This window comes from Notechis scutatus, chromosome 8 (genome assembly GCF_049901735.1).
Source record: "Notechis scutatus isolate UNSWTSFEM ecotype Mainland chromosome 8, rNotScu1.2, whole genome shotgun sequence".
NCBI classification, from domain to species: Eukaryota; Metazoa; Chordata; class Lepidosauria; order Squamata; family Elapidae; genus Notechis; species Notechis scutatus.
The window spans coordinates 16,800,060-16,825,554 of NC_142016.1; the positions used below are offsets into that span (position 1 = coordinate 16,800,060).

At 41.3% G+C, this 25,495-nt stretch overlaps 1 protein-coding gene across 15 annotated transcripts in view; it reads left to right on the plus strand.

Moving 5' to 3' along the window:
- Positions 1–13,147: 13,147 nt before the first annotated feature.
- The window catches only part of SCMH1 (Scm polycomb group protein homolog 1), a 41,959-nt gene continuing 29,611 nt past the window's right edge, over positions 13,148–25,495 (plus strand). For 13 of the 15 annotated variants that reach the window (XM_087970839.1, XM_026679451.2, XM_087970841.1 and 10 more), the window contains exons 1-4: positions 13,148–13,258; positions 17,850–17,914; positions 20,156–20,241; positions 23,077–23,145. Coding sequence is in view for 11 of the 15 variants with exons in the window: in XM_087970828.1 (XP_087826954.1) it covers positions 20,217–20,241; positions 23,077–23,145 (94 nt within the window). In the remaining 4 variants the exon portion in view is untranslated. The remainder of the gene's footprint in view (positions 13,259–17,849; positions 17,915–20,155; positions 20,242–23,076; positions 23,146–25,495) is intronic. The other 2 variants (XM_087970834.1, XM_087970829.1) reach the window with 2 other exon arrangements.

Below are 25,495 nucleotides of genomic sequence, written 5' to 3' on the forward strand. Positions count from 1 at the left end.
TGCTAGAAAAATTACAATACTGGTAATAGGCACATAACTCTGGGCGAGGGGTATTCTTGATTAATAGATTAATTGACTGGTCGGTTGTATTTCTGCTTACTCGTTGAGAAACCTGTGGGCTAGTAAGCAGGAATAATTGTCATAGCCAACTCATGTCATTTTCCTGCATGGAAAAAAGGGCTAAGATGTCTCTTTTATTCTACATACCTATGAAAGACAACCAGAGTATCAGATGAATCTCACTTCAGCACCAGGAAATGGACAGCGACAGCACATGAAACTGCTATACTCTACATCAGGGGTGTCCAACCTCGGCAACTTTACCACTTGTGGACTTTAACTCCCAAATTCACCCAGCCTGCCATGCTGGCTGGGGAATTCTGGGAGTTGAAGTCCACAGATCTTACAATTGCCAAGGTTGGACAGCCCTGCTCTACATGAACCTCTTGTACCACATCCTGCTTTAGGGCATTTGCAACTGGCAATCTAGCCTAAATTTAGGCAGCAAGACATCTCATAGAATAATCATGTAATGGTAGAATTCAAAGAGACCCAAGTATCATCTAGTCCAAATGTTTGCGATGCATAGGAAAATCAATTATTAAGCCATCTTGGAGAGTGGCTGTCCAGTCTCTTCTTAAAAACGCCCAGAGATGAGAAACCTACAGCTTCCATAAGTAAACTGTTTCACTCTTGTACACATCTCAATATCAAGTGGTTTTCATTTATACACTATTTAAGCAAAATCTTGGCAGCTGCAATTTATATTCATTATTTCTGGTCCTAGCTTCTGTAGCTGTAGAAAATTTCCTTGGAGTTTGCTTTGTGTACTTGAACACAGCTCTTGGGTTTCCACCAAGCCTTCTTTTCTTCATGTTCTTCCTGTGTTCTTTCAGTTTATCTTCATGTGGGAATGGATTCAGGTCCTTCTAATTTTGTTGCTCTCCTCTTAACTCTATTAAATATCCTTCTTGAAATGTCTTGGTCAGAACCAGACCAAGTACTCAGGGTATGGTCTCACCAGCCAAGTCTTCTGTTGTTTGTGATAAAAGATGGACAAATATACATTTCCTAATGCCCATATGGCAAATGCAAGATCTGACACCACAGAAGAATTAATTCCTAAAAATTCCATTGGAGTCATGTTGCTCCAGATTTGTCATAAATGACCAAAAGCCTTGACTAATATACTGCAACATAGTCATTCTTTGGGATAGCACTAGTTTCAAGTATTTGCTTTCCTCGCCTGCATTAATGTTATGTGCACACATCACACACAACAGATCATTGTCACCCACTGTTCCTCTCTATTCTACATTAGGCATATGCATCTAGTATATTGTGTCCTCTTCAGAGCTATGCATTTTAGGAAGGACACCGACAAATTGTAGTACATCCAAAAGTATCTGTGGTGAATGGTTGAAGATGCTGGGTACCTTTAATTTGGAGACCTGACAACTGTCTTCCTATAGAACACAGAGCAGTGTTTGTTATTCCTGAAGACAGAACAAAAAATGGATTTAGAAGGAAAAAGCATGCCTAATAGTATGAGCTGTTCAACAGTGAAAAAGATTGACTTGATAGGTGGTAGATTCTTTTCACTGAAGGGGATAACTCACCATGGCCAATTTAAATAAAAGCCAAAGAGCCAGCTGCAAATGAGACAGCAGAGGTGGATTCCAGCATGTCTGAGGGTTGAAACAGATGGTCTCCAAACTCCCTTCCAATTCTTACGTTCCACATTCCTCTTTTCTTCTTCTCTGAGAGGAAGAAAATCTTAAGGAGGTTTTGTTTTGTTTTGCTTTGTTTTACTACTGAACTGGAAAGTTGGTGGGGGGGAATGCAACATTTTATAAGAATGCATGAATTTTCAACGCAGCTCTACTGTAAAGACGACTGATATCTCTACTGTTTAATATTGCTAATATTGTATTTTTTTTTAAAAAAAAACCTTCTCCCTTCCTCTTTTCAATACACTGTGGCTTACACTGATTTTAGCTTTCTGTGGTTTGGTTTGTTTTTGGTTAGAATGACAGGAGCAAATGGCTAATTGCAGGACAGAGCACATGGCATCATGTTCACAAGTAGCATTTCTCTTGAGGAGAGAAATGACAAGTCCTAGGATTAGTGAAACAGTCTATTGGAACAAACTGCCTTATATCTACTTTTCCATGTAGGAAACTCCTTGAGTCACTGAAAATTTTCTTATTGCTTGAGAGGGAAGATTGGGGAACTGAGACATGAAACATGCTAATAAACTCAGGCAGCGAAAGGTTTGTTCCACCTTTCCCATGCTGCACAAATTCATTTAGTCAGCTGTCACACTCACCTTCATTCTACAGCAGGACTGGGCTGTGAACTAATATTAAATTAAACTGCAGGCTGACATTTGGCAGCAAACACAAACTCTGCAGGAGAAAACGGGGTTGTCCAGAGAAGAGCTGTTGCTCCTTTGAAAAAATGCTTCATCAAATATCTAATTGCAATTTCCACAGGAAGCAAGAACCATCTTTATAAGGACAGAAGCATATTTGTTGCCTTCTTTAAAGGCAGACCAGTAGTGGAACATTTGCAATCCTTCAGATATTACGAATATTTTTCATTCATTTATTGATTAAATTTATATGCCACTCAATTCACTATCCAAGTGACTCTGGGTAGCTTAATTTATTATCCCACACTATTGGCCATTTTGGTTAGAGGTTATGGGAATTAGCATTCAGCCAAAACTGGAAAGCCACTGATTGCCAATTTTTGTTTTGGAATTTGCATCCTTGCATTCCACAAGGTATGAACTAATTCTCCCATGACCAAAGCCTGAAACTACATCAATCTTAAGAAAAATTCATCTAGAACAGGTGAATTAACAAATACACTATATGGTGGAGTGTATTTTTAAGAGAGTTTGTAGATTCTCAGTTATCCAGGTCAACTATGATCTGGATGACTGAGAATCTCTACAGACTTAGCTATACAATTTGGGATGAATACCCTTTGAATGGAGTGGGGGTAGAAATGGATTTCCAGAAAGAAAAACAGGAAAAAAATTGCAGACTACAGAAACCATTAGCACTACTCAGATGACCCTGAGGACATATACACTTCTCAAAAAAAATAAAGGGAACACTTAAACAATACAATGTAACTCCAAGTCAATCACACTTCTGTGAAATCAAACTGTCCACTTAGGTAGCAACACTGATTGACAATCAATTTCACATGCTGTTGTGCAAATGGAATAGACAACAGGTGGAAAGCATAGGCAGTTAGCAAGACATCCCCAATAAAGGAGTGGTTCTGCAGGTGGTGACCACAGACCACTTCTCAGTTCCTATGCTTTCTGGCTGATGGTTTGGTCACTTTTGAATGCTGGCGGTGCTTTCACTCTAGTGGTAGCATGAGACAGAGTGTACAACCCACAAAAGTGACTCAGGTAGTGTAGCTCATCCAGGATGGCACATCAATGCAAACTGTGGCAAGAAGGTTTGCTGTGTCTGTCAGCGTAGTGTCCAGAGCATGGAGGCACTACCAGGAGACAGGCCAGTACATCAGGAGATGTGGAGGAGGCCGTAGGAGAGCAACAACCCAGCATCAGGACTGCTACCTCCACCTTTGTGCAAGGAGGGACAGGAGGAGCACTGCCAGAGCACTGCAAAATGACCTCCAGTGGGCCACAAATGTGCATGTGGCTGCTCAAACGGTCAGAAACAAACTCCAAGAGGGTGGTATGAGGGCCCAATGTCCACAGGTGGGGGTTGTGCTTACAGCCCAACACCGTGCAGGACATTTGGCATTTGCCAGAGAACACCAAGATTGGCAAATTTACCACTGGTGCCATGTGCTCTTCACAGATGAAAGCAAGTTCACACTGAGCACATGTGACAGATGTGACAAGGTCTGGATATGCCGTGGAGAACCTTCTGCTGCCTGCAACATCTTCCAGCATGACCGGTTTGGCAGTGGGTCAGTAATGGTGTGGGGTGGCATTTCTTTACGGGGCCGCACAGCCCTCCATGTGCTCACCAGAGGTAGCCTGACTGCCATTAGGTACCGAGATGAGATCCTCAGACCCCTTGTGAGACCATATGCTGGTGCAGTTGGCCCTGGGTTCCTCCTAATGCAAGACAATGCTAGACCTCATGTGGCTGAAGTGTGTCAGCAGTTCCTGCAAGATGAAGGCATTGATGCTATGGACTGGCCCGCCCATTCCCCAGACCTGAATCCAATTGAGCACATCTGGGACATCATGTCTCGCTCCATCCACCAATGCCACGTTGCACCACAGACTGTCCAGGAGTTGGGGGATGCTTTAGTCCAGGTGTGGGAGGAGATCCCTCAGGAGACCATCCGCCATCTCATCAGGAGCATGCCCAGGCATTGTAGGGAGGTCATACAGGCACATGGAGGCCACACATACTACTGAGCCTCATTTTGACTTGTTTTAAGGACATTACATCAAAGTTGGATCAGGCTGTAGTGTTTTTTTCCACTTTAATTTTGAGTGTAACTCCAAATCCAGGCGTCCATGGGTTGCTAAATTTGATTTCCACTGATAATTTTTGTGTGATTTTGTTGTCAGCACATTCAACTATGTAATGAACAAAGTATTTAATAAGAATATTTCATTCATTCAGATCTAGGATGTCTTATTTTTGTGTTCCCTTTATTTTTTTGAGCAGTGTATAAACCTCCAGGTGCTTCAACCACCCTCTAAAAGGATGCAAATGACCAGCTGTCTGCAAGGAATCTAAATCCTTCCATTCCCCACTATCCTGTTAAGAGCTGAAGAAGCTTCTTGGATGAGAAGTGAAACGTCTTCAAAAGAAAAATAAGAAAGTCCAGTTGCATCCTTGAGGGAGCTGTGATCTTATTTCAGAGTCATCCATAACTTCTAATATGGTGAGCCTTGTCCGGGTGGCAAACTCAGCTTGCGCACTAATTCATTAAAGCCAAAGAATGATTTTGATCAAAACAGGCATTGCATTCCACCCAAGGGTTTTTGCAGGGTGCCATTAACTGTATAAAAGCATTTGAAGGAAATTTCACTGGGACATGAATTATTACTGCCCCATCTCAGAGGAAATGATGGTTACTTTTAATTAACAAGGACATCTTCAAAACATAACCCACAGCAGTAGAAAACTGAAACTCACCTTCTGGTCCTGATTAAGTTCATCATGAGCCTACTGCAAAGACCAAAAAGCAGAAACAGAGTAGTCAATGATAGAGTTCTACTGTTTCTATCAGTTTCTGGTACTAACGATCAAGGTCTATATTTGTCGTTCAGATTTCAGCCAATTAAGAAACCAAATAAACATGGTATTCAGATGTAATGGAAAGACCGTCTTACAAGGAGTACATCCATTGTAACTGCAGCTCATTTTATTTAACAATGATAATTTTAATCCATTCTTCCCTTTCTGATGGCACGATAGCACAGAATTACCTTTCCATAGATCTATTTCCAGATGCATAAAAGTGCAATTCCCAGAATTTGGGGATATGCCTGACCTTTAAATTCCCTATCTTAATTCTTGTTTTGTAAGATGTGAAAGATTTCTAACATAATTAACATTCCCAATAGGGTTGCATAATGATTTCAGGACAGTTTTGTAGAAAATAGTCTCTTCTGATGTTTGAGTGGATCTGGCAATGAACAATCAATCCATTTCTAAGGTGCCTAAAGATCAATTTCTTGGCTTCTTCTGATGAAACTTCAATGAAATCCTATGCATGTTTTCCTCTGTGTTACTTTCCAAGATCACCTGTAGTTACAGCGAATTGGGGTTGAAATTCAATGCCTTGCACAGAAGGAAAAAAGAAATACAAATGCAACTACAAATAGTTGCATTTGTGGCAGTCTCTCAAAAGAGGAGAGGGTCAACTTATTTTCCAGAGGGCAGGAGAAGAAACAATGGAGAAAAACTAATCAAGGAGAGAAACAACCTGGAATTAAGGAGAAAATTACTAACAGTGAGAACAATTAACCAGTGGAACCGCTTGCCATTAGAAGTTGTGTGTGCTTCACTGCTGGATGTTTTTAAGAGATTGGACAGTCACTTGTCTGAAATAGCAATAGCACTTTGACTTATATACCACTTTATAGTGCTTTACAGACCTCTCAAAGCGGTTTACAGAGTCAGCCTATTGCCCCCAACAATTTGGGTCCTCATTTTACCCACCTCGGAAGGATGGAAGGCTGAGTCAACCTTGAGCCTGGTGGGATTCGATCTGCCAATTTGCAGTGGGAGTAGCTTGCAGTATTGCACTCTAACCACTGCGCCACCGAGACTCTCTGAAATGGCATAATAGGGTCTCTCCTGCTTGAGCAGGGGGTTGGATTAGAAGATCTCCATGGTGGTCCCTTCCAGCTTTATTTTGATTGAAAAACTAGGGGCAAAGGAGAGAGGAGAACCAACCATAGAATTTTTTTTATAGATGATAGATAGATAGATAGATAGATAGATAGATAGATAGATAGATAGATAGATAGATAGATAAATATAATTCTTTATTGGACAAGTGTGATTGGACACACAAGGAATTTGTCTTAGTGGATATGCTCTCAGTGTACATAAAAGAAAAGATAAATTCATCAAGAGTCAAGAATCATTAGGTACAACACTTAATAATAGTTATAGGGTACAATAAGCAATCAAATCATACTAGGAAACAGTCAATATAAATCGTAAGGATACAAGCAACAAAGTTACTGTCATACAAACACAAGTGGGAGGGGGAGGGTGATAAGGAGTGATCAGAAGATTAATAGTAATAGTAGTGCAGACTTTGTAAATAGTGTTGAGGAATTATTTGTTTAGCAGAGGGATGGCGTTCGGGGGAAAAAACTGTCCTTGTGTCTAGTTATTCTGGTTTGCAGTGCTCTATAGCGTCGTTTTGAGGGAAGGAGTTGAAATAGTTTATGTCCAGGATGTGAGGGGTCTGTAAATATTTTCACAGCCCTCTTTTGGACTCATGCAGTATACAGGTCCTCAATGGAAGGCAGGTTGGTAGTAATTGTTTTTTCTGCAGTCCCAATTATTCTTTGAAGTCTGTGTCTGTCTTGTTGGGCTGCAGAGCCAAACCAGACAGTTATAGAGGTGCAGATGACAGACTCAATAATTCCTCTGTAGAACTGGATCAGCAGCTCCTTGGGCAGTTTGAGCTTTCTGAGTTGGCGCATGTCAGTTTTCCTTTTGGTGCTCATGTCAGATTGTACCCAACATTCTGGGAATAAGTAAGATTTATCTGTGGAAGCCATTGTAGAAATCTGTGACATAATCTAGAAAATCCAAACGGGGCCCACTTTCCCTCAATGTTTGCTTGCTTCTGGTTCATGAATCCTAGCTAATATTTCAGTCCAGGGTGAAGAAGTAGGATAGAGGTTTGCATCAGGGATGGGATTCTACAGGTTCACACCTATTCGCTAGAACCAGTTGTTAACATTCCAAGCAGTTCAGAGAACCGGTTGTTAGAAGAAACTACTGGCCTAATCCTGTAAGGAAGGCAGGAAGGAAACATTCTGGTGTGGCTTGCAGAAACTGCCTCTCCGTTGACCCTTATTACGTTCTTGGCAGGAATGGACTTCCTATCTCAGGAACCTCTCTGGAGTTTTTTTTCCTCCTTTGCTGGTACTTTGCTTGTGTGGAGTGACCATTCAAAGTTACAGTGGCACTGAAAAAAGTGACTTAAGACATTTACGACTGTTGCAGCATTCCCACAGTCATGAGAGGCCAGGCGAAGAGATGCGTGGCTCGATGTGAGTGATGTTGAGTTGGCCACGCCCAGCCAGTCACATGACCACCAAGCCACACCCACCAACTAAGCCACGCCCACAGAACCGGTTGTTAAAAAATTTGAATCCCACCCCTGGTTTGCATACAATGTTCCCTCTTCTGATGCTGCAAAAATGTGACAAAAGTGAAACCAACCATTTAAAAGCTTTTCTTTTAAATGTTGAATAAACTCCGACAGGAGTGAAATTTTGACAGGAAGGACTGCCAATCCAGAATGCCTGGTTATTTCAGTACCTTCTCCTAAGGAGCCAAAACATGTACTGCGGGTGGGGGTACGGAGCTGCTAATTTTTAAGAACTAATTTTTGTCTTGCTGCAAGTTTTAATTTAACAGTAGGGCCATGAATGCAGAAAATTAACACATCTCTGGAAAGTGAGAGAAAATTGCTGCATGAGGGACATCTGTGCTTGCCATTAAAATATACATTCCCAGGAGAGCAGAAAACATTTTCTGAGGGTGAAACAAAGAGAATTATAAATTCTCTTTGACTTCATGGCTGTCTGAAATACCTGGAACTACTTTAATTCTACTACTTTATTTTTCCATTTTTCCTATTTTCTTTTGTTCACCGCCCCCCACCCCCATACACACACACACACACACACACACACAAACTATCTCTTTTCTTTTGCTACTTGTGATTCTGTTCCTTTGGGACAAGGGTTATTTGTATAATACTTTTACTCACTTGCAAGCCTCTGAGACAACCAAGCTGTAAATCTCAGTGATTACATATTTCCATATGGAGCACTTGGATTCAAGATACATAAACAGAATAATTTTCTCCCTGTTGCAGACAGATTCTTGGGGGGGGGGGTGCCTCTGAATAAAATTCAATGCGTATATCCTTTATTTTTTCTTTTCATGGGCCTCACAAAAAGACAGCAGAAAGAAGCCAGGAATAGACCCCAGTTGGAGAATGCTACCCAGTGTGCTTTTTTGCACTGAAACGTGTCTCTCCATACACACACACGCACACACATGCATGTATTTGCAGGCCCTCGACAGTTACAAGCACAGATGGAGGCTGAGCAGGAAGGGACTGGAACAGATTTCCCAGCTGTTGCTAAATGCTCTTTTCCTTAGGAAGTGCTAGCCCAAACAGCACCAAGATATACACATGGCACATAAAGACTTTCCTTCGTGTCAGATCTTCGGCATAAGGAAGGTATCCCTTCCATTTTAAGCTTCTTGGGCTTCACATTTAATGCGCAACGCTATAAAAAGCATATCAAAATATCTATCGCCTGGTGACATGGAAGCAAACTCATTAATATAAAGATGGACTGCTCAGAAGACCCTTCACCCCTGCTAATTATCTTACAAATATTCCATCCTGTTCTTTGCAGAATAGCCTTTTCTCTGGCTAGCCTCAAAGCCCTGCCCTCCCAGGAGCAGAAAACAGACAGAACACGGGCTTAGAAGATTGACCCTGCCCCTGTCCAAAGCGGACAATTGAACCAGTCTTCCGTGCACTATTGGGATGCCTCTCCTACAAAACGGGAAGACATATTAATGCTTCTGCTGGTTAACCATCTGCATGGGTCAAATGAGAATTTCACAACAGTCGAACTGAAATTTCAAGAAGGGTAGCCAAGTTTTGCTCAGCTGAAATCACTGTAAGGGGGCTTGTAGTCTGGCTTTGACTCATTAATGAGTGATTACATCTGCTCCTGGGTGTACTAGCTTGAGGTTTTTTTTTAGTATTTTATATCCATTGATTAATTTTAATTGTATTTTTTAAAAAAAAAAATTGCTCTTTTCCGTTTCTTTTGTGGTTAAGTGAATTAGTTCTTCTGATTATGGGTCTTTGACCTAAACAGATCATAGCGATGATTACTTAGGGATCACCATGATTTGTTTTCAACAGCTTAAAAAAAAGTGTGGCTTATTACTGCCTTCTTCCTCAGATCCATAGTGGAACACACACACACACACACACACACACACACAGGTCAAAGTGGATGATTTTTATAAAACCACGTGCTTGCATAAATCATGAGGTACGTTCCAGAGTTGTGGTAGAAAGTGATTTGGGGGTTTCTTATTAACTTAACTAAGTTTTAAGGCCTAATGGTATCTGAGCTGCCTTTCTGATAGATTCAGAAAGCAGGCAGGGCCAGACAAATATTACTTTACATTTTAATGTAAAAGCTATTTAAATTAAATTAAATGCACTTAATGAATATATATATGTGTGTGTGTGTGGTGTGTGTGTGTGTGTGTGTGTGTGTGTGTTTTCTGAGGTTTTCGCGGGTATTTGTATGTGGATCTTTGGTTATTCGGGTTTTCTCCCGTGTAAAATTCCGAGAAGCACAGAGCCGAAGACACAGGCCTGAAGATGATGAATGAGACTTCATCGAAACGTTGCCTAGATACTTCCAATTTTACGCAGGAGAAAACCTGAATAACCAAAGATCCACATATATATATATATATATGGGTATTTTCCCATGTCATTATAGTTGTGCTTTTAAAGTTGTAGCAATGTTTCGGCAGAATCTCATCTGCCATCATCAGGCTTCTGTATTGTGTTCGTCTGTGAGTCAGACTTTCACAGCCGTTTCTGTTTTAAATTTGGGGCTAGCCTACTGCTGTGCCAGAATGGTTTTTTCTTCATCCTGATTGGTTGGGAGTCTTGGTCTGTGTTTATTGGTCTTGGAGTTTGCTGCCAGACTGTCAATTATTTGGAAGCCTGCACTCACAAACAAAAAAATCTCCACACCACAAGCCAGGCAAACACCTGGGCACAAACAGACACCTCCCCCCCATACCTCCAGCTCAAACACACCCCAACCAGGCACCCAGATGAAACCTAGCTTCCTAATAAATGATAGCCATCCATTTACTCGGAGCCAAGCCGCACTAAAAGCCTCCAATACAGGAAACACAATGTTGCCAGCCAATCAGGACAAAAAAAGCCACAAAACAGACAGAAGATATTAGAAACACCAATCAAGCAGAACACAGCAAACACAGACGTGGGAAAATACCCAAACAAAGCTGAATACCATACATGTAAGTACCCGCGAAAGCTTAAGAATACATACACACACACACACACACACACACACACACACACACATATATAGCGAAATACCAGTCATACGTCATCACAAAATCTCCAGAACCATAAAGCCCACAGACTTGAAATTTGCACATGTGTTCCTCTTGGTTCTTCTTTCTTCAATAAGAAAGGATTTTTCAAAATGACCATCAGAGCATTAGTATTTCATATATTATTATTAACATGCTCTAATGCTAAGGAGTTCTACTCCCCCTCCCCACCTGAAAAGAAATCTGTTCCAAATGCAAAATACAAGCAGCACCAAGCAGCTTTCACAGCACCAAGCAGCTTTAGTACAGAACAGTTGAGCTAAACCACACCCAGGCTCCTTGCCATCTCCTTCTTGCTCACACAGCAAATACTGTTTCAGTTTCCATGTTTCAGTTTCCAAACAGCCCTCAACTCTCTCACACACTGACAGGATGCTAGCCAGATGAATACCAGTGGATGCTGGTAGGCAGAGGCACAATTTCCCCTCCCTTTTTTTTCCCTCACCCAAAACTATATATCACATAGTTTTGTAGTGAAGCACGGGTATAGAACTGGTTTTCTATATACTATAGTTTTTACTTTGGACCAGTTATTCTCTCTCAGCCCAATTTACTTCACAGGAAAGTAAGGAGGAAGTGCTATGTATGCTGCCTTGAGCTCGTGAAAGGCAGCATATAAATCTAATCATTCAATAAATTAATCATGTTCTCCCCTAATCACATGTAAAGTTTATTTCAGTTATGTAGCAATGTAGGCATTTTCCCTATATGAAATATTGATTTATTTTTAACATCAATACTTCAAACATCTCTCAAGTAGGTCAGTTATTGCCAAGACAATGTTATAATCACCACTTAGTAAAAATATAACCGTTTTAAAACTATTACTTTTTCTTCAAATTCCCAGAGAGCAAAACCATCCATCTTTTGTTCTGTATTCAGTAACTTGAGCAGGTCATGCACTGAACAGAGGGTTGAACTTCCTGAGGTCTTCTCTATGAGCTTGGGGCAGGGAATGATACCATAATCCTGGGAGAAAGGGCCTTTCAAAGCCCAATGTGCAGACATAAAGGCTAAAATTTGATGCCAGTCACTCTTGCAACTCATTGATTCTACCGATTCAGAATACCGCTAATGGAAGGATCACCTATATTCATGTTGATGTACAGTACATATACAAGCATCCTTAGCTGATTCTGGACCACCCATCATGGACAGGGATGACCCAAATTTATGTTAGGCTCATCATAGGTCTCGTGATGAAGGCACCAGGCAAGAAACCGGGAGACGGTGAATTCTAGTCTAGCCTTAGACATGAAAGCAGGTTGGGTGACTTTGGGCCAGTCACACTCTCTCAGCCCAGCTCACCTCACAGGGTTATTGTTGTGGGGGGAAAAGGAGGAGGAAGGTGTTTTAAGTATGTTCAGGGAAAACACAGGGAAGGCAACAGATACAAGATTGAAGTCTATCTACAGATCTTCCCCTTCCCCCCACCCCCCACCCCAAATCCACCAAATGTAAATATACCTGGACTGAAATCTGTACTGAAATAATACAATGAATTGAGATTTATAACACCTCAATTTATATAACATAAAAAAGGGAAGGGGTAAACATCACCAAACCTAAATGTTAAAATCTGCCCTGAAATAATACAATGGATCAAGATTCACTGCATAACATTTCAGTAAAAGAGGGGGACCAGGCCAAATTTAAATATTACTGCATCGAAACCTTCGTTAAAGCAATGCAATGGATCAACCTTATAAACATTACAATTTTTTTTAAAAAACCCTCCTAAACTTAAAATATTCTTGCACTGAAATCTCCTCTGAAATATCCAATTACAGAGTTATAATGTTACAGTAAGAGGAAGGGGAAAGAACCCACTCACTCTCTCTCTCTCTGATATGTGTGTGTGTGTATTACACACAGACACACACATACTCTCTCTCTCTCATATATTTTATATATATAAATATACATACACAATCCTGCGCTGAAATCTGCATTTGGATCGAGATTTATAACATTACAATAAAAAAGGGGGACCCAAACGAGAAGGGGCCCGGCCTTCTCCCGAGCCTCCGCGAACAATAGCGGGGCAGCCAGTCCCGGGTCGCTCTTTTCGCTCTTCCAAAGCGAGAGGAACGGGGAAACGAGACCATCCCGCTTGGCCGTTCGGGCCCTTGTCGGAGCTTGCCTGCCCCGCCGCGGCCCGGGCCTGACATCCCTCAGGCCGGCCTCCCCAGCGCCTCCTCAGGCGGCAGGGGGCGGCGTCGGGACGGGCAGGAGGCTTCCTTCCCCGTCCCTCCCCTTCCCCACCTCCCTGCGCTTCGGAACATGGCGGCGGCGACGGCGATAACGGCGGCGAGGGACTGAAGCAGCCCGGCGCTCGGCCGCAGGTGAGCCCGCGGGCGGGAAGGCCGCCGCGCGGGGGAAGGACGAGCTCAGGGGGCGGGGAGGCCTGGCGGGTACGGGACGCCTCCGCCCGCGTAGGCCCGGCCCTCCTGGGGCAGCCCGGGCCATCCTGGCTGAGTGACAGCGGCCGGCCCGCTCTCTCTTCGGCGGGCTTGGCTCCTTCGCCGCGCACGGGCCTACGGGGTGGGCGCTTCCCTCCCTTGAGAGATGGGGTGGTGTGTGTGTGTGTGTGTTGTGAGGGGATGGGGGCGCCCCTTCCTCGGGGGCAGCCCCTCGCTTCCTCGGGCGGGGTGGGGTCTGGTCTGTCTCCTTCGCCTCGTCTTGGAGGAAGCCGAGCCTTTCCTCCTCGCCTGGCCTTCTGTGGAGCATCCTCCGGCCTGAGGCACCATGGCCTCCTTTCCTGGGGGGAGGGAGGGAGGGGGAGACGAGAAGGCTCTCCAAAGGAGACCCCAGAGAGGGTCTGAAGGGGCAGCCCCATCCTGGAGGCCCCTCCAAATGGAGGCACGTGGGAAGGGGCTGTCCTGCGATGCAATTTGGGGAGGATGGTTTAGGGGTCTTGAAAAGGAGCCTGGTTGTGAGGTGGGGGGAGTCAGGGGGGAGCTGTGGACCAGGGTTGCTAAATGGAGTCCGCAGGGTGAGGGGCAGCAGGAAAGCAGGGGGAGGAGGGGAGGCTGACATGAGAGCAGGACAGGGGGGAGTTGTTTTTCATGGAGCTTTTTCATGGCTTCCTGGGGTCACTTTTCTGTCTGCTGCAGAAATCAGGAGTTAAAGACCATTTGTCTCTTCCTAATAGATTCCTTGAATCCTTCCCCCTCCCGCTTCTGATTTGTTCCTCCTTGATAAGGATTTCCTCTGGTTCCTCTCTTGTCCTCTACTCGGCTCTGGAATACTACTCACTGATTCATCAGAAACCTTCCCTAAGTAATTGTTTGATGTTTTTCCCCCAAAACAATTTGGGATAGTGAGATGGGTGCTTTGGGCTTTCTTTCTTGTGATTAAAATGATGGAAAGCTGGCTTCAGACTAAAAAGAAATCCTAAGTATAAATAGAGCATATATGATTTTTTTAACTTGGTTCTTTAAAAAAAAAAAATCCAACTTTATTATTAGGTAAATTGTCTCCCTCTTGGGAGGCATTTGGCAACTGTAAGCCACCCAGAATTGTCTCCAGTGGGCAGCCATAATAAATGTAATAATAATGATACAGTAACAATTCTACTTACTGAAATAAATAGTTTCTCTCTCTCTCTCTCTCTCTCTCTCTCTCTCTCTCTCTCTCTCTCTCTCACACACACACACACACACACACACACACACACACACACACACACATATACACTTCTGCAGATTTAACTTGAATTGGCTACTTCACAAACAGGATAATCCATTTTATGGCTTTGCATAATATTTTCAACTGTCCACTAACCAAATGGTCTGGGTTAACAAAACACACTAATCTACAGAAAACTAATCAGTATTACAGGCAGCCAAGCTTAGCATGCTGTATGAATCCAGGCGCTAGTTTGGAACAGAATTGTTTAAATGTGTTGTATGAACTCAGCAATTTTGTTTACAGATGTATGTGCATATGTTTCGGATTGTCATGCAAGCATGCTGTTGTTACAGTTTTGGTGCCCATATCACGGTTACTTTTTGAAATTTAAATTATGTTTTTTTCTGATGCTTAATTTTAAATGTGGCTTACATGTTTGAACTTCAACCAAAAATATCACTGATCAATGCCAGTATTTTGTTTTAGAAATAGATTGATATACAAAATAAAGTTTCTAAATTCAGCCACATAGAAAGGGACCTTACTTTTCAAAAGCTATTTTAAGTCTGGGGTATGTCTATGGTAAAGAGCTTTATTACAGTGGTCTGTGGTATATTCCCTTGATAGACTAGATTTAATAGTCCCTTTGATTTTTAAAACCTGCTTGGCCTTTAATTTGCTCTGTCTTGATGGTTATTCATTCAACTGTAAATTTGGGTTACCTGTCAAGAACAGGGTACATGTAATCTATCAACAAAAGGATTGGTGTTGGCTAAACATAAATATTAGAAGAGGCCTAAAGGGGTAGCTATTTTTCCTCAGACAATTCCATATTACTGAAATGAAGACCATACAATTGGATGGACAATCATCCATTTTGTAGTTCAGATGCATAAAGCTGAAATGCTATTGCATGACTGAACCTTTTTCTGATTTAGTGATGCACAGTGAATATATAGTTAAAGTGCCAAATGTATCTATAAAAAAGATATAATGAAATTTCTCAAATTTTGCATAAAGAAGAAATCCTCTTTTCCCTTGCCTGGCTATTTTTTTCCTCAAAATCTTCCCTCGGCTTTTTTCACTCACTCTAAATAGAATTTTTTAAAATTATGAATTGTTTGGAGGTACCCGATGCAGCTGCCTTGCTGAAGATAAGAGGTTTTAATCTGGTTGGCAAATAAATGGGAGGTTATCTGAAAACCTTATGTAGGTTGCCTTAAATTCCATAAGGAGAGATTTAAAAAAAAAATGTGGAACTCCGTCTATCACGCTGTGAAAGAAGAAAATGAACAATTTGTTTTCCAGACCACTAAGCACAGTTCAAAATGAAATTGCTTTAAGAAAGGGCAGTTTAAAGAAGACAATGGAAACCCTATCTTTTCATCAAGAAAAGCTGTGATTTTCAGTTGTGGTTTATTTTTCAAAAGAAAAAGCAAATCTTGAACAAGATACAGATGCTGAGATGGAAGACTTACCTTCTGAGCCCAAATATTGGAAGGTAGCTGTGGTTACATTTGCTGAAATAAAACTACCTAAAGCCCTTGCTATTATAATGCCTCTTGCGTCTTATATAATTTAATTTCACATTGGAAAGAGAGATAAAAGTTTATCCCTGGATTAAACGAAACAATGCTGAGGTATCTGTTTCTAGCATTTAGTTTAGACTTGAGGTGATTCTGTAGATTTGTGTCAATTCTGATTGTTTTGTTCTTGGAATTAAGCTCACAAAATAGTTTACTTGTCCCAAAAGTAATAACTGTCTTTAATATAAGGCTGTGAGTGCTCAAATTTACTTGGAATGGGCTTTGTGGGGAGTTTAAATCTGAAACACTACCAGGGAACATTGCAGTATTGCAAAATTGTCACCTGTGTATACCATTCTCCAGAGGTTTTGGGATTGAACTTCCACAGCAATCTGGCAAATGGTTAAATTATGGAAAGTGTATTCAAAAAAATCTTGGAAGTCAAGATTGTCCATCTTTAATGTACACAATTATAAGCATGCTGCAGAAACTTACTAGAGAGAAAATTCCCTTTCTTTCTCATAATATAAGAACTACTAGTCACCAAGTAAACTGGAAGCTTTTTTTTTAAGTAAAGAACTACTAGTCACCAAGTAAACAGTAATTTTTAAGACAAGCAAAACTACCTTTTTGTACAATGCATTATTCAATAAATGTAAGTCATGGCAAATGAGGCTTGCTTCTAAAAAAAAGATCCACAGAGACGGGATTGTCTATGGTTGTTGGCTGTAATCATTAATGGGTTCTGCACTGGTTGGTGAGGAAAACAGCAAAGAAGATTTGGACAGTCTCCTATGCAAAAAAGAAAGCTGGATTAGATCCACCAGAAGTCTGGCATTTTTCCCCCATCTCCTGTTTTATGTTCTTGCATTCATAAATAGTTGAAACATTATTTGAATGACCTCTAAGAATCCTACCTTGATTAAGTGGCACTTAAAGGTGCTCAGTTTAAGCCAAGTTAGATGTAACATTTGTCACATAGCTTGAGATAACGTGTGATTGATGTTTTTAAAAAATAACCTCTAGCTGTTGCATTGGGAAATGGGCTAGGGGTGGGAATTAAATTCTTTCTGGAAAAGAATGATCTCCAAACTATTCACAATAAGAGAAAAGGCAGGGGGGCTGGCTATGTGTATGTGGAGATTACATATAAGCCATGAGCTAGCTCCCAAGATATTTAAACATCTCACTTTAATATACAATAGATGCTTCTGTGCCTTCCAGTGGCTTCGCTGATAGTCTGCAGAGCCAGAGGGAAGATTCAACGTTGCAAACCCAGTATTTATACCATAGGAAAGATACATGCTCAGCATTACAAGACAAGATAGAAAGACCTGCACATGGATTAGAGGACAAACAAAAGTATATGATATCATCAAGAGAGTAAAAGAATGGAAATGGAAATGGACTGGTCACATAGTAAGAAGAACTGAGGGCAGGTGGACCAAGGCAGTCATAGAATGGATAAAAAGCATACACAAGAGACCTAAAACAAGATGGATCAACAACATCAGCAAGTATTGTGTGTCCAATTGGCAAAGGAAAGCTCAGGACTATATTGATTGGACACACACAGAAGAGGCCTTCATTCTGCAGTGGATAGACAATAGTTGAAATGATGGTCATGATTTAGGATTCAGTACTCGGGGCTTCCAAAGATGCTTTCTTATCCAGAAAGCAAAGTGAAAAGGAGAATAAATTGAATTGCTAAACATGAGACTTAACACTTTCCCATTAATTGTGAAGTATCTTTCCCTTTTGTGTCTCCATGTCACAGGAAGTGGGTGTGGCTTCCTCTCCTAAGACTGGCCATTTGCAATGTTGCTGAAGGCTGCATATCTGGTTGGTATATATATATTTTGATGGATTTTCCTGAGATGCTTTAGATGTTGCAAAATCGTTCTGCTTTCTGTAAAATTTAGAGATGAAATATCTTGGGAGGTCCATCACTTTTTATATATATATAAAAATTATTTATTTATATATTTTATTTATATATATGTATATGTATATGTATATGTATATGTATATATATATATAAAATGTCCAAATGAAGTAATGGGTTCATTCTCCCTTGATTCTTCTAATGCTCAGCAAAATATAGATATTTTTACAAATTCTTAGAACTTTTAATGAGTATTTGATATTCAGGCATGAAGAAAATGCTTTTTTCTTCTTCTCAGAACAAGGCAAACTTTTTAAGATGTGTTTTACACACATACCATTTCTATCCTTGATCTGCAAGAATATATGCAGACAAGGGAGCGTTTAATTAGAATTCAGTTTTCACTTCCCTGGCTATTTCTAATCTGAAAATGGTTAACAACTGTAGTGTCTTCTAGTGATCGGAATAAATTGAATTCTCTCTTGGAGGTTAGTCAGTGTGTGTGTGTGTGTGTGTGTGTGTGTGTGTGTGTCCCTCCCTCCCTCTCTCTCTCCTGCTGTACTTTTTCAAAAAGTTGGCTCCTGCTCTGTTTTGCTCTTGTGTCTACAAGAGCAAAGCAGTCCAGGAATCTCTTCATGCTGTGTGGTTCCCCTCACCCTCCAACGCTGATAGGCCTTCGTGACCCTGTGAGTATGTTAGTCTTCCACCATTCAGAATAATAATATGTGTACACACACACACACACACACACACACACACACTCAGCTTCTCTACTATTGGAGCATCTGACTCTGCACCAGAAATTACAGGAGGCTCCTAGTTCTTTGTGATAACTGTATCTAGGGAACTGTACTGATTAATGAATTGCTGGAACTGTTCGTTGCTGCCCCATTGAGCAAGTTGTGAGCAGGCATAAAGCAGGGCTTCTCCTAATGTGGTGTTGGTAATTGACAGTGAGAGAAGAGAGGATCAGAGAGATGGTCTTTCCAAGTGCACACAATAATTGCTGTAGTGGAATTTATTAAAGCTCATTAGTCCTGAATCTTGCCCGTGATCTGATTCTTTAACATCAACAGTGAGAAAGGAGCCAAACTTGTTTTCCTTTCTTAGAATGTATAGCCCTCTTCTGCTGACAAAGATCCTTCTTGCCATCTCCCCAACGGGTCCCCCTCTCTCTGTCCTTGCAGAAGATATAGCCAAGAGACTTTTAGTAGCCAGGAAAATTGCATTTGCTCCCTGCCTCGTGGCATGTCTGTTAGCTCCAGGCTTGACCGGGCTGCTTGCCAGAAGTGTTTTGGCCTGTACTAGCCTTCCAGTTTTCCTTGTTATTTTGCAATTTTAAGAGGAGGCCAGTCATCAGGAAGAAGTCTGCATGGGAGCAACTCGGAAGAAAGGCTTGCTGGACATTCCCTGAAGTTCCTGGGACTATGGGATAGTGCTACATATAAATCCTGGTTATTTTCCAAAAGATTTTTAATAGGATCTTCTTGGACACATGTGCTCCAAAAAAAAAAGTATTTTGAACTTAGGGAGCATATTCTTGGTAACAGAATAAAAGGATTCTGTTTTGATCCTTAAAGTCATATAAAGGAAAATCTAATTGAGTTGCAAGAATTTGAAAAGTATACATTAAAACATAATCATCAAATTAGGATGTTATACATCAAAACAAAAGTATCTGATTTTTGCATAAGACATCCAAACATGTTCATTTCAGGTTAAAGGGCATTTTAGAGTTGAGGTTATACATAGTCTGCTTTACCATAGTCTAGTCTGGAAGTCTGACTGATAAGTCACCTGTTGGCTTCTGGTGAAATCATAGATTGCATATACTATGAGGCTGACAAATAGGATTCTCAGCCATAGTTGCCACTTGACAAATCAAGAAAAAAAAGATTTATTTTTTTTAAAAAAAACAGAAATCTATGAATGATAAACCTGTTCCTTCAAAGGGAGTACAATATCAAAGCAGCGAAGACAGTTATCCCCTACAAAAAAAAAACACTTCAAAAAAACAGAATGGAATGGTTACAAATAATTGATTTCATTCATAAGCCCTGGAGCTAAAATACAGATGTTTGCAAAGAATATTTGGTTTGAAGTTTGGAATTAAAGAGAACTTGATTTGCAGTAGGCTTTCTTAAAATTCTTGACCACTTCTCAAGACAGTTTTGTGTGTGTGTTCTTTTTACTTCCAGTCCTCTTCAGATTAGTAAACCTAAGCCAGTTGCAGAGGGAGGCCCTGCATCAGGCAATATAATGCGGAAGCCAAGCCCTCAGAAAGGTAAGTCATGACATTCTGTTTGTTAATCACTTCGATGAAATGACATATTAATAAGGCCATTGGTGAAGGGAGTGTATGCTCTTAAGCAAACATCCAGACAAGAAGGACATTGGGTTACTTTAAATACCAGCAAGCTAGAAGACCACTTCAAGTTGATTTTTATCCCTTTCTCCTTTCATGCCTTTTGTTGAGTTGTTGTTTCATCCTTTTTACCTCTATTGCGTACATGCTGAGACTCTCTTAGACAAACCTAATTCCTGCAATAAATATATATATTTTGGCCTCATTAAAGGCAAGGAGCTGCTCTAAGTAAAACTGTATAAGATTTTACCTTTATGGTGAAAACCCTTTTGATAAGAACATGGCCCTTCTCTAGATCAAATCAGGTCTGTCTAATCCTGCAGTCTTTCTCACCGTGGTTCTCTAGTGCAGGGGTGTCAAACTGAATTTCATTGAGGACTGCATCAGAGTTGGGTTTGACCTCGGGGGCGGGAAACGGGATGGATACCGGAATGGGCGTGGCCAGGGTGGGTGTGGCCAGATAGACACCATTCATGTCGGGGGCACCTGTGGTGGCCTGAGCTCTCTGCCAGAGAAAATGGAGCTCAGGAAGGCCCCCGTTTTCACTGGCAGAGACACCATGGGCCAGTCGTCACTGTTTCCAGGGTGGCCCTGTGGGCCGGATCCAGGCCCCGGGCCTTCAGTTTGACACCCCTGCTCTACTTGGTTCTCAGGAATTAAAAAAAATACTGTAATCCTCTCCTATATGTGTGTAACTAGTACTAAAGATCAGTGTTGTAATGAATGCTCTGCTAGTGATGCTGACAATTCACTTATTTTGCCTAGGGTGTGTAGTGAATGACAGCCTTTTGGATTTCACCCCTGCAAACTCCCTACCTTTTTGCTCATCAGTGACTTTTTCTTTTGCCTCTCATTTTTAAGGTAGTCCTAGATTGCCATTCTGTGAAAGGGCTGAAGGGAGGTCTTTTGAGCCTATACTGCCTCTTTGGCACCATATGCTTATAATCCCAGCATGGTGCAAGCCAGAACTATGTTGGCAGATGCCTCCTTGCCTTTTAATGAAGCATGAAACCAACAACCAGGCTACCTCACAGCACTTTCCTCTTAGAGGCTGTAATCTTTTCTTCTCCGAGAGAAATTATGCTTGGGTTGTGTGACCTATGCACATCAGACAGATTTTCCTTAAAACTCTGTTTGTTAACTGCTCTCTTTTGCTGCGGCCTCCTCCTACCCCCACAGCTAATCATCTTTGGGAAGAAATATTTCTGATTAAACCAATATTTTGTTTGTTTGTTTGTGTAGCTTTCTGCTAAATTTACCCAGAATAAAATAAGAGGAGATTGTAGTGAAGAGCACAGGGTTCCGCTCTCCACTAATGTCACTCTTCATTTACTACAGAAAGTAGGGTAGCTTTTGGAACCATTTCTCATGCCTGGTTTATGCTGCTGCTCGCTGCTTTTCCGCTTTTTCCTTCCTCCTGCTTTGAATTGCTTTGGTGTCTCTGATGGCTCCTCCCTCAGGATTGGTAGCCCCCCTCCCTCTTGCCCCTTAAAATGAGAGCGTATGGAGGAAGAGAGCAATCCAGGTGAGCCTGCTGAGAAGCCAGGGATAGTAAAGATGCTATTTGATTAGTTAAGACACAACCAGGCCTCCACGAATGGGATGTAAGCCTCGTGCTCAGTTTCTTATCGTTTTCACAGAGTACAAATCCTCAGCTGAAACTGCTGCTGTGGTCTCTGGTTATGACTACTGTAAAACACAGTTCAGAACTAGCACCTGTGTTTTTAACCAGGCAGCTTGTTCTCCATGCACGTGTCTCTCTCGAAAGCCTTTGGAGGATATACAGTATATACAGCTGTTGTCATTGTCGCAGGGTTTTTTTGGCAGCAGCTTCTCTTTTCTCACTTTGAAACATCTGTCCTCATCAGGGTTTGTTTCTCTCGGAGTCAGTGACAGCTTGCAAATACAGTTTCATCTTTTGAAAGCCAGGAGATAGTTTTCTCCATAGTTTTCTGCAGTCAAAAGGCAGTTCTGCAGTTTTTCTCCATAGTTTTCTGCAGTCAAAAGGTCAATAGTTCCCAAACAATGTCTAGAGAGTATTAGAATTTTCAGATGAAAACACTGTAAGGTCTTGTGAAACATTGTGTCTCGTTTGGCATTTAATTGAGAATGAATGAATGTGTGTTTTTATTTATTTATTTAGACCAAGGATGCCATGGTGTCTAGGCATTTGATTGCGGATTCCTGGTTTTGGCAGCCTAACCCAAACCCGTTGGGGTGGGGGGAAGGGATACATTTGCAAAATGTCAGCTACAGTATTACAATCAAAAACTCTTTAGCCCATATGGCAACCTTCTTTCTCTATCTCTCTGTCTCTCTCCCTCCCTTCCTCCTTTTCTCTCTGTCTCTCTCTCTCTTTCTCACTCCCTCCTTTGCTCTCTGTCTCTGTCTGTCTCTGTCTGTCTCTCCCCCCTCTCTCCTCCCCATACACACACACAGAGTGGAACTTCTGACATGATTCTGTCCCACCATCCTGAAGATTTATCCACATACCCGTGGACATGTCTGTCTTGTGGCAGCCCTTGAGAATTTTAGAAGATGATGTGGCACTCAAATGAAACAAACAAAATGTTAAACAGTTATGACATAGCTACTTTCCAAGCACATCTAAATTATATTAAAGTAAACCAAAGTATCTTTGCAATCCCCAAGGCATGTCACAAGTTATAATATTGTTATAACTATAAAAGTTGTAATACTGTTACGTGATTAATATGTGGTTATTTTCTTTCTACTTGCTTTTAATGATCTTAGCAATAGATTGGAAAGATGGCAAAAAGCACAAGTATGGACGACTATCTGAACCCACTTCTCAGTATCAAGGTATGGATGCTTCTGTTTTCTTGTTTTCTTTGCAGGAGAATTAGGACATAATTGTTCAAGAAAAGGGAATGACAAATAGATGAAATGATCTCATTTAACGTGTCCACAAGACTGCGTTATACTTCACTTGATGAATTAAAATGAATTCTAGCTCCAGAGTTTCATGTAGAGCCATGATGGCGAACCTATGGCACGCATGCCACGGGTTGCACACAGAGCCATTTGTGCTGGTACACGAGCTGCAGGAAAACTTACTTCACTGGACATGCACACGCCTCACAGCTGGTTTTCAGCCGGTTTCAGGCCTTTTTTGGCCTCCCAAAGGCTTGAGGAAGACTTCAGCAGGCTTTGCAGGCTGAAAACTAGCCTGGTTTCATCACTTCCTGTTTTTCTGAAAATACCAGGAGTGATGAAATGGAGCTAGTTTTCGGCCTGCAGAAGCCTTCCTCAAGCCTTTGGGAGGCCGAAAAAGGCCTCAAACTGACTGAAAATCAGCTTGAGGCGCAGTGCAGGTAAGGGGGTGAATGGGTGGGGATTACATACGCATGCGTAGGGGGTGTGGGGGGGTCACATTGCCTTCTGGGTGCTGGCACGCGAGTGTGAGCATGCAAGTGCGTGCACAATTTTTGGCACAGGAGCCCCAAAAGGTTAGCCACCACTGAAGTAGAGGCTTTCCTTAGCTCTTTTAAAAGAGTTCAGGAAAAGATGCCAGAGACCTCCAAGGCTTTATAGAACAGATGCTTTTACTTGAAGAATCTTGGTCTCTGTACTGATAAAGAGATCATAATCATAGGCGTCTGTTCTGGGCAAGCAGTTTGCAAAAATGCAGTTTGTGATCCACAATAAGGGATACATATAGCTAATGAGTGCAATATCTCCGATGGACTCAGAACTCAATGTTTGCATATAAGCATAAGGAAGAGTGCAGAGAAGAGCAACAAAGATGGTTAGAGGACTGTAGGCTAAAACATGTGAAGAACGGTTGCTGGAACTGGGTATGTCTAGTCTAGTGAAGAGAAGGACTAGGGGTGATATGACAGCAGTGTTTTGATATCTCAAGGGCTGCCACAAAGAAGAGGGAGTCAAGCTATTCTCCAAAGCCCCTGAGGGCAGGACAAGAAGCAAAGGGTGGAAACTAATCAAAGAGAGAAGCAATCTAGAACTAAAGAGAAATTTCCTGACTGAGAGAACAATTAATCAGTGGAACAACTTGCCTCCAAAGTTGTAAATCTCCAACACTGGAAGTTTTTAAGAAGAGATTGGATAACCATTTGTCTGAAGTGGTTTAGGGATGCCTGCCTAAGCAGAAGGTTGGACTAGAAGACCTCCAAGGTCCCTTCTAACTCTGTTATTCTGTCCCATTCTATTCTATTCTAAGCATACAAGCTCAAGCTTTTTAAAGGTTCCAGGGCTTATATATGGGAAGGATGTAACCCTCTTATCAAATTTCTGATGATGACCTTCTTTTGTGCAGGCCGTACTGTTCAGCTTGTTGACTTTGATAAAGTGGTGGTCATGAGTCCAGATAACTTCAAAAGGAGGATTGGATTCTTAGAGGGATGGCTTTTTTTATCACTATTGGCCTATGATGTCTAACTGAAACCCTTAAGCCAGGACCCCTTTACTACTAATATCTAATATTCGGAACCAACAGTAGGGAAGAAAATTGCCTTTTTATTTTATTTACTGTGGAGACATGATTAGACGGGATATGTTTAATTAATTGGCTTGTATATGTTATATATGTGTGTGTGTGTGTGTATGCTGTTTATGTGAGTTGGTTTGCATCTTTTCTTTTGAGTTAATTTTGCTGCATTCCCATAGTATGAGCCATATGGAGTTGGCAATATGAGCAAGCCCTTAGAGAAAAAAGGGCAGGTTGCCACTGAAAACAGTTGGATGATTATCAAAATGTAACGAAGCTAATTGTTGCATGAAAAACTATAAAAACAAATGATGTTTTGTTAATCCTCTTATAAACTGAAAAACCTTTTTCCCCCTATATTAAAATGTCATGTAATTAAAGTGTGAAGTTCTATACTTGAGATGGATATTGTTTAAAGTACAGCGTTTGACTTTTCATACTGGCTCAGCTTATACACCATAGTAAATCAAAGAATCAAATATAATAGGATTATCCATACAACAACCTATGCCCCATTAAATAAATCATGTTGGGGTTTGACGTGATGGTCTGAAATACAAAATATCCAAACTAGCCAATACCTGTTTTAGATAACATGAGAATATTGCCAAAATGTCAGGTTTGAGTGTTCCCTTCTCCTTCTTGAATTCATGATATCCCATATCCTGACACCAGTACTATCAACATATCCTTGGGAATGATGAG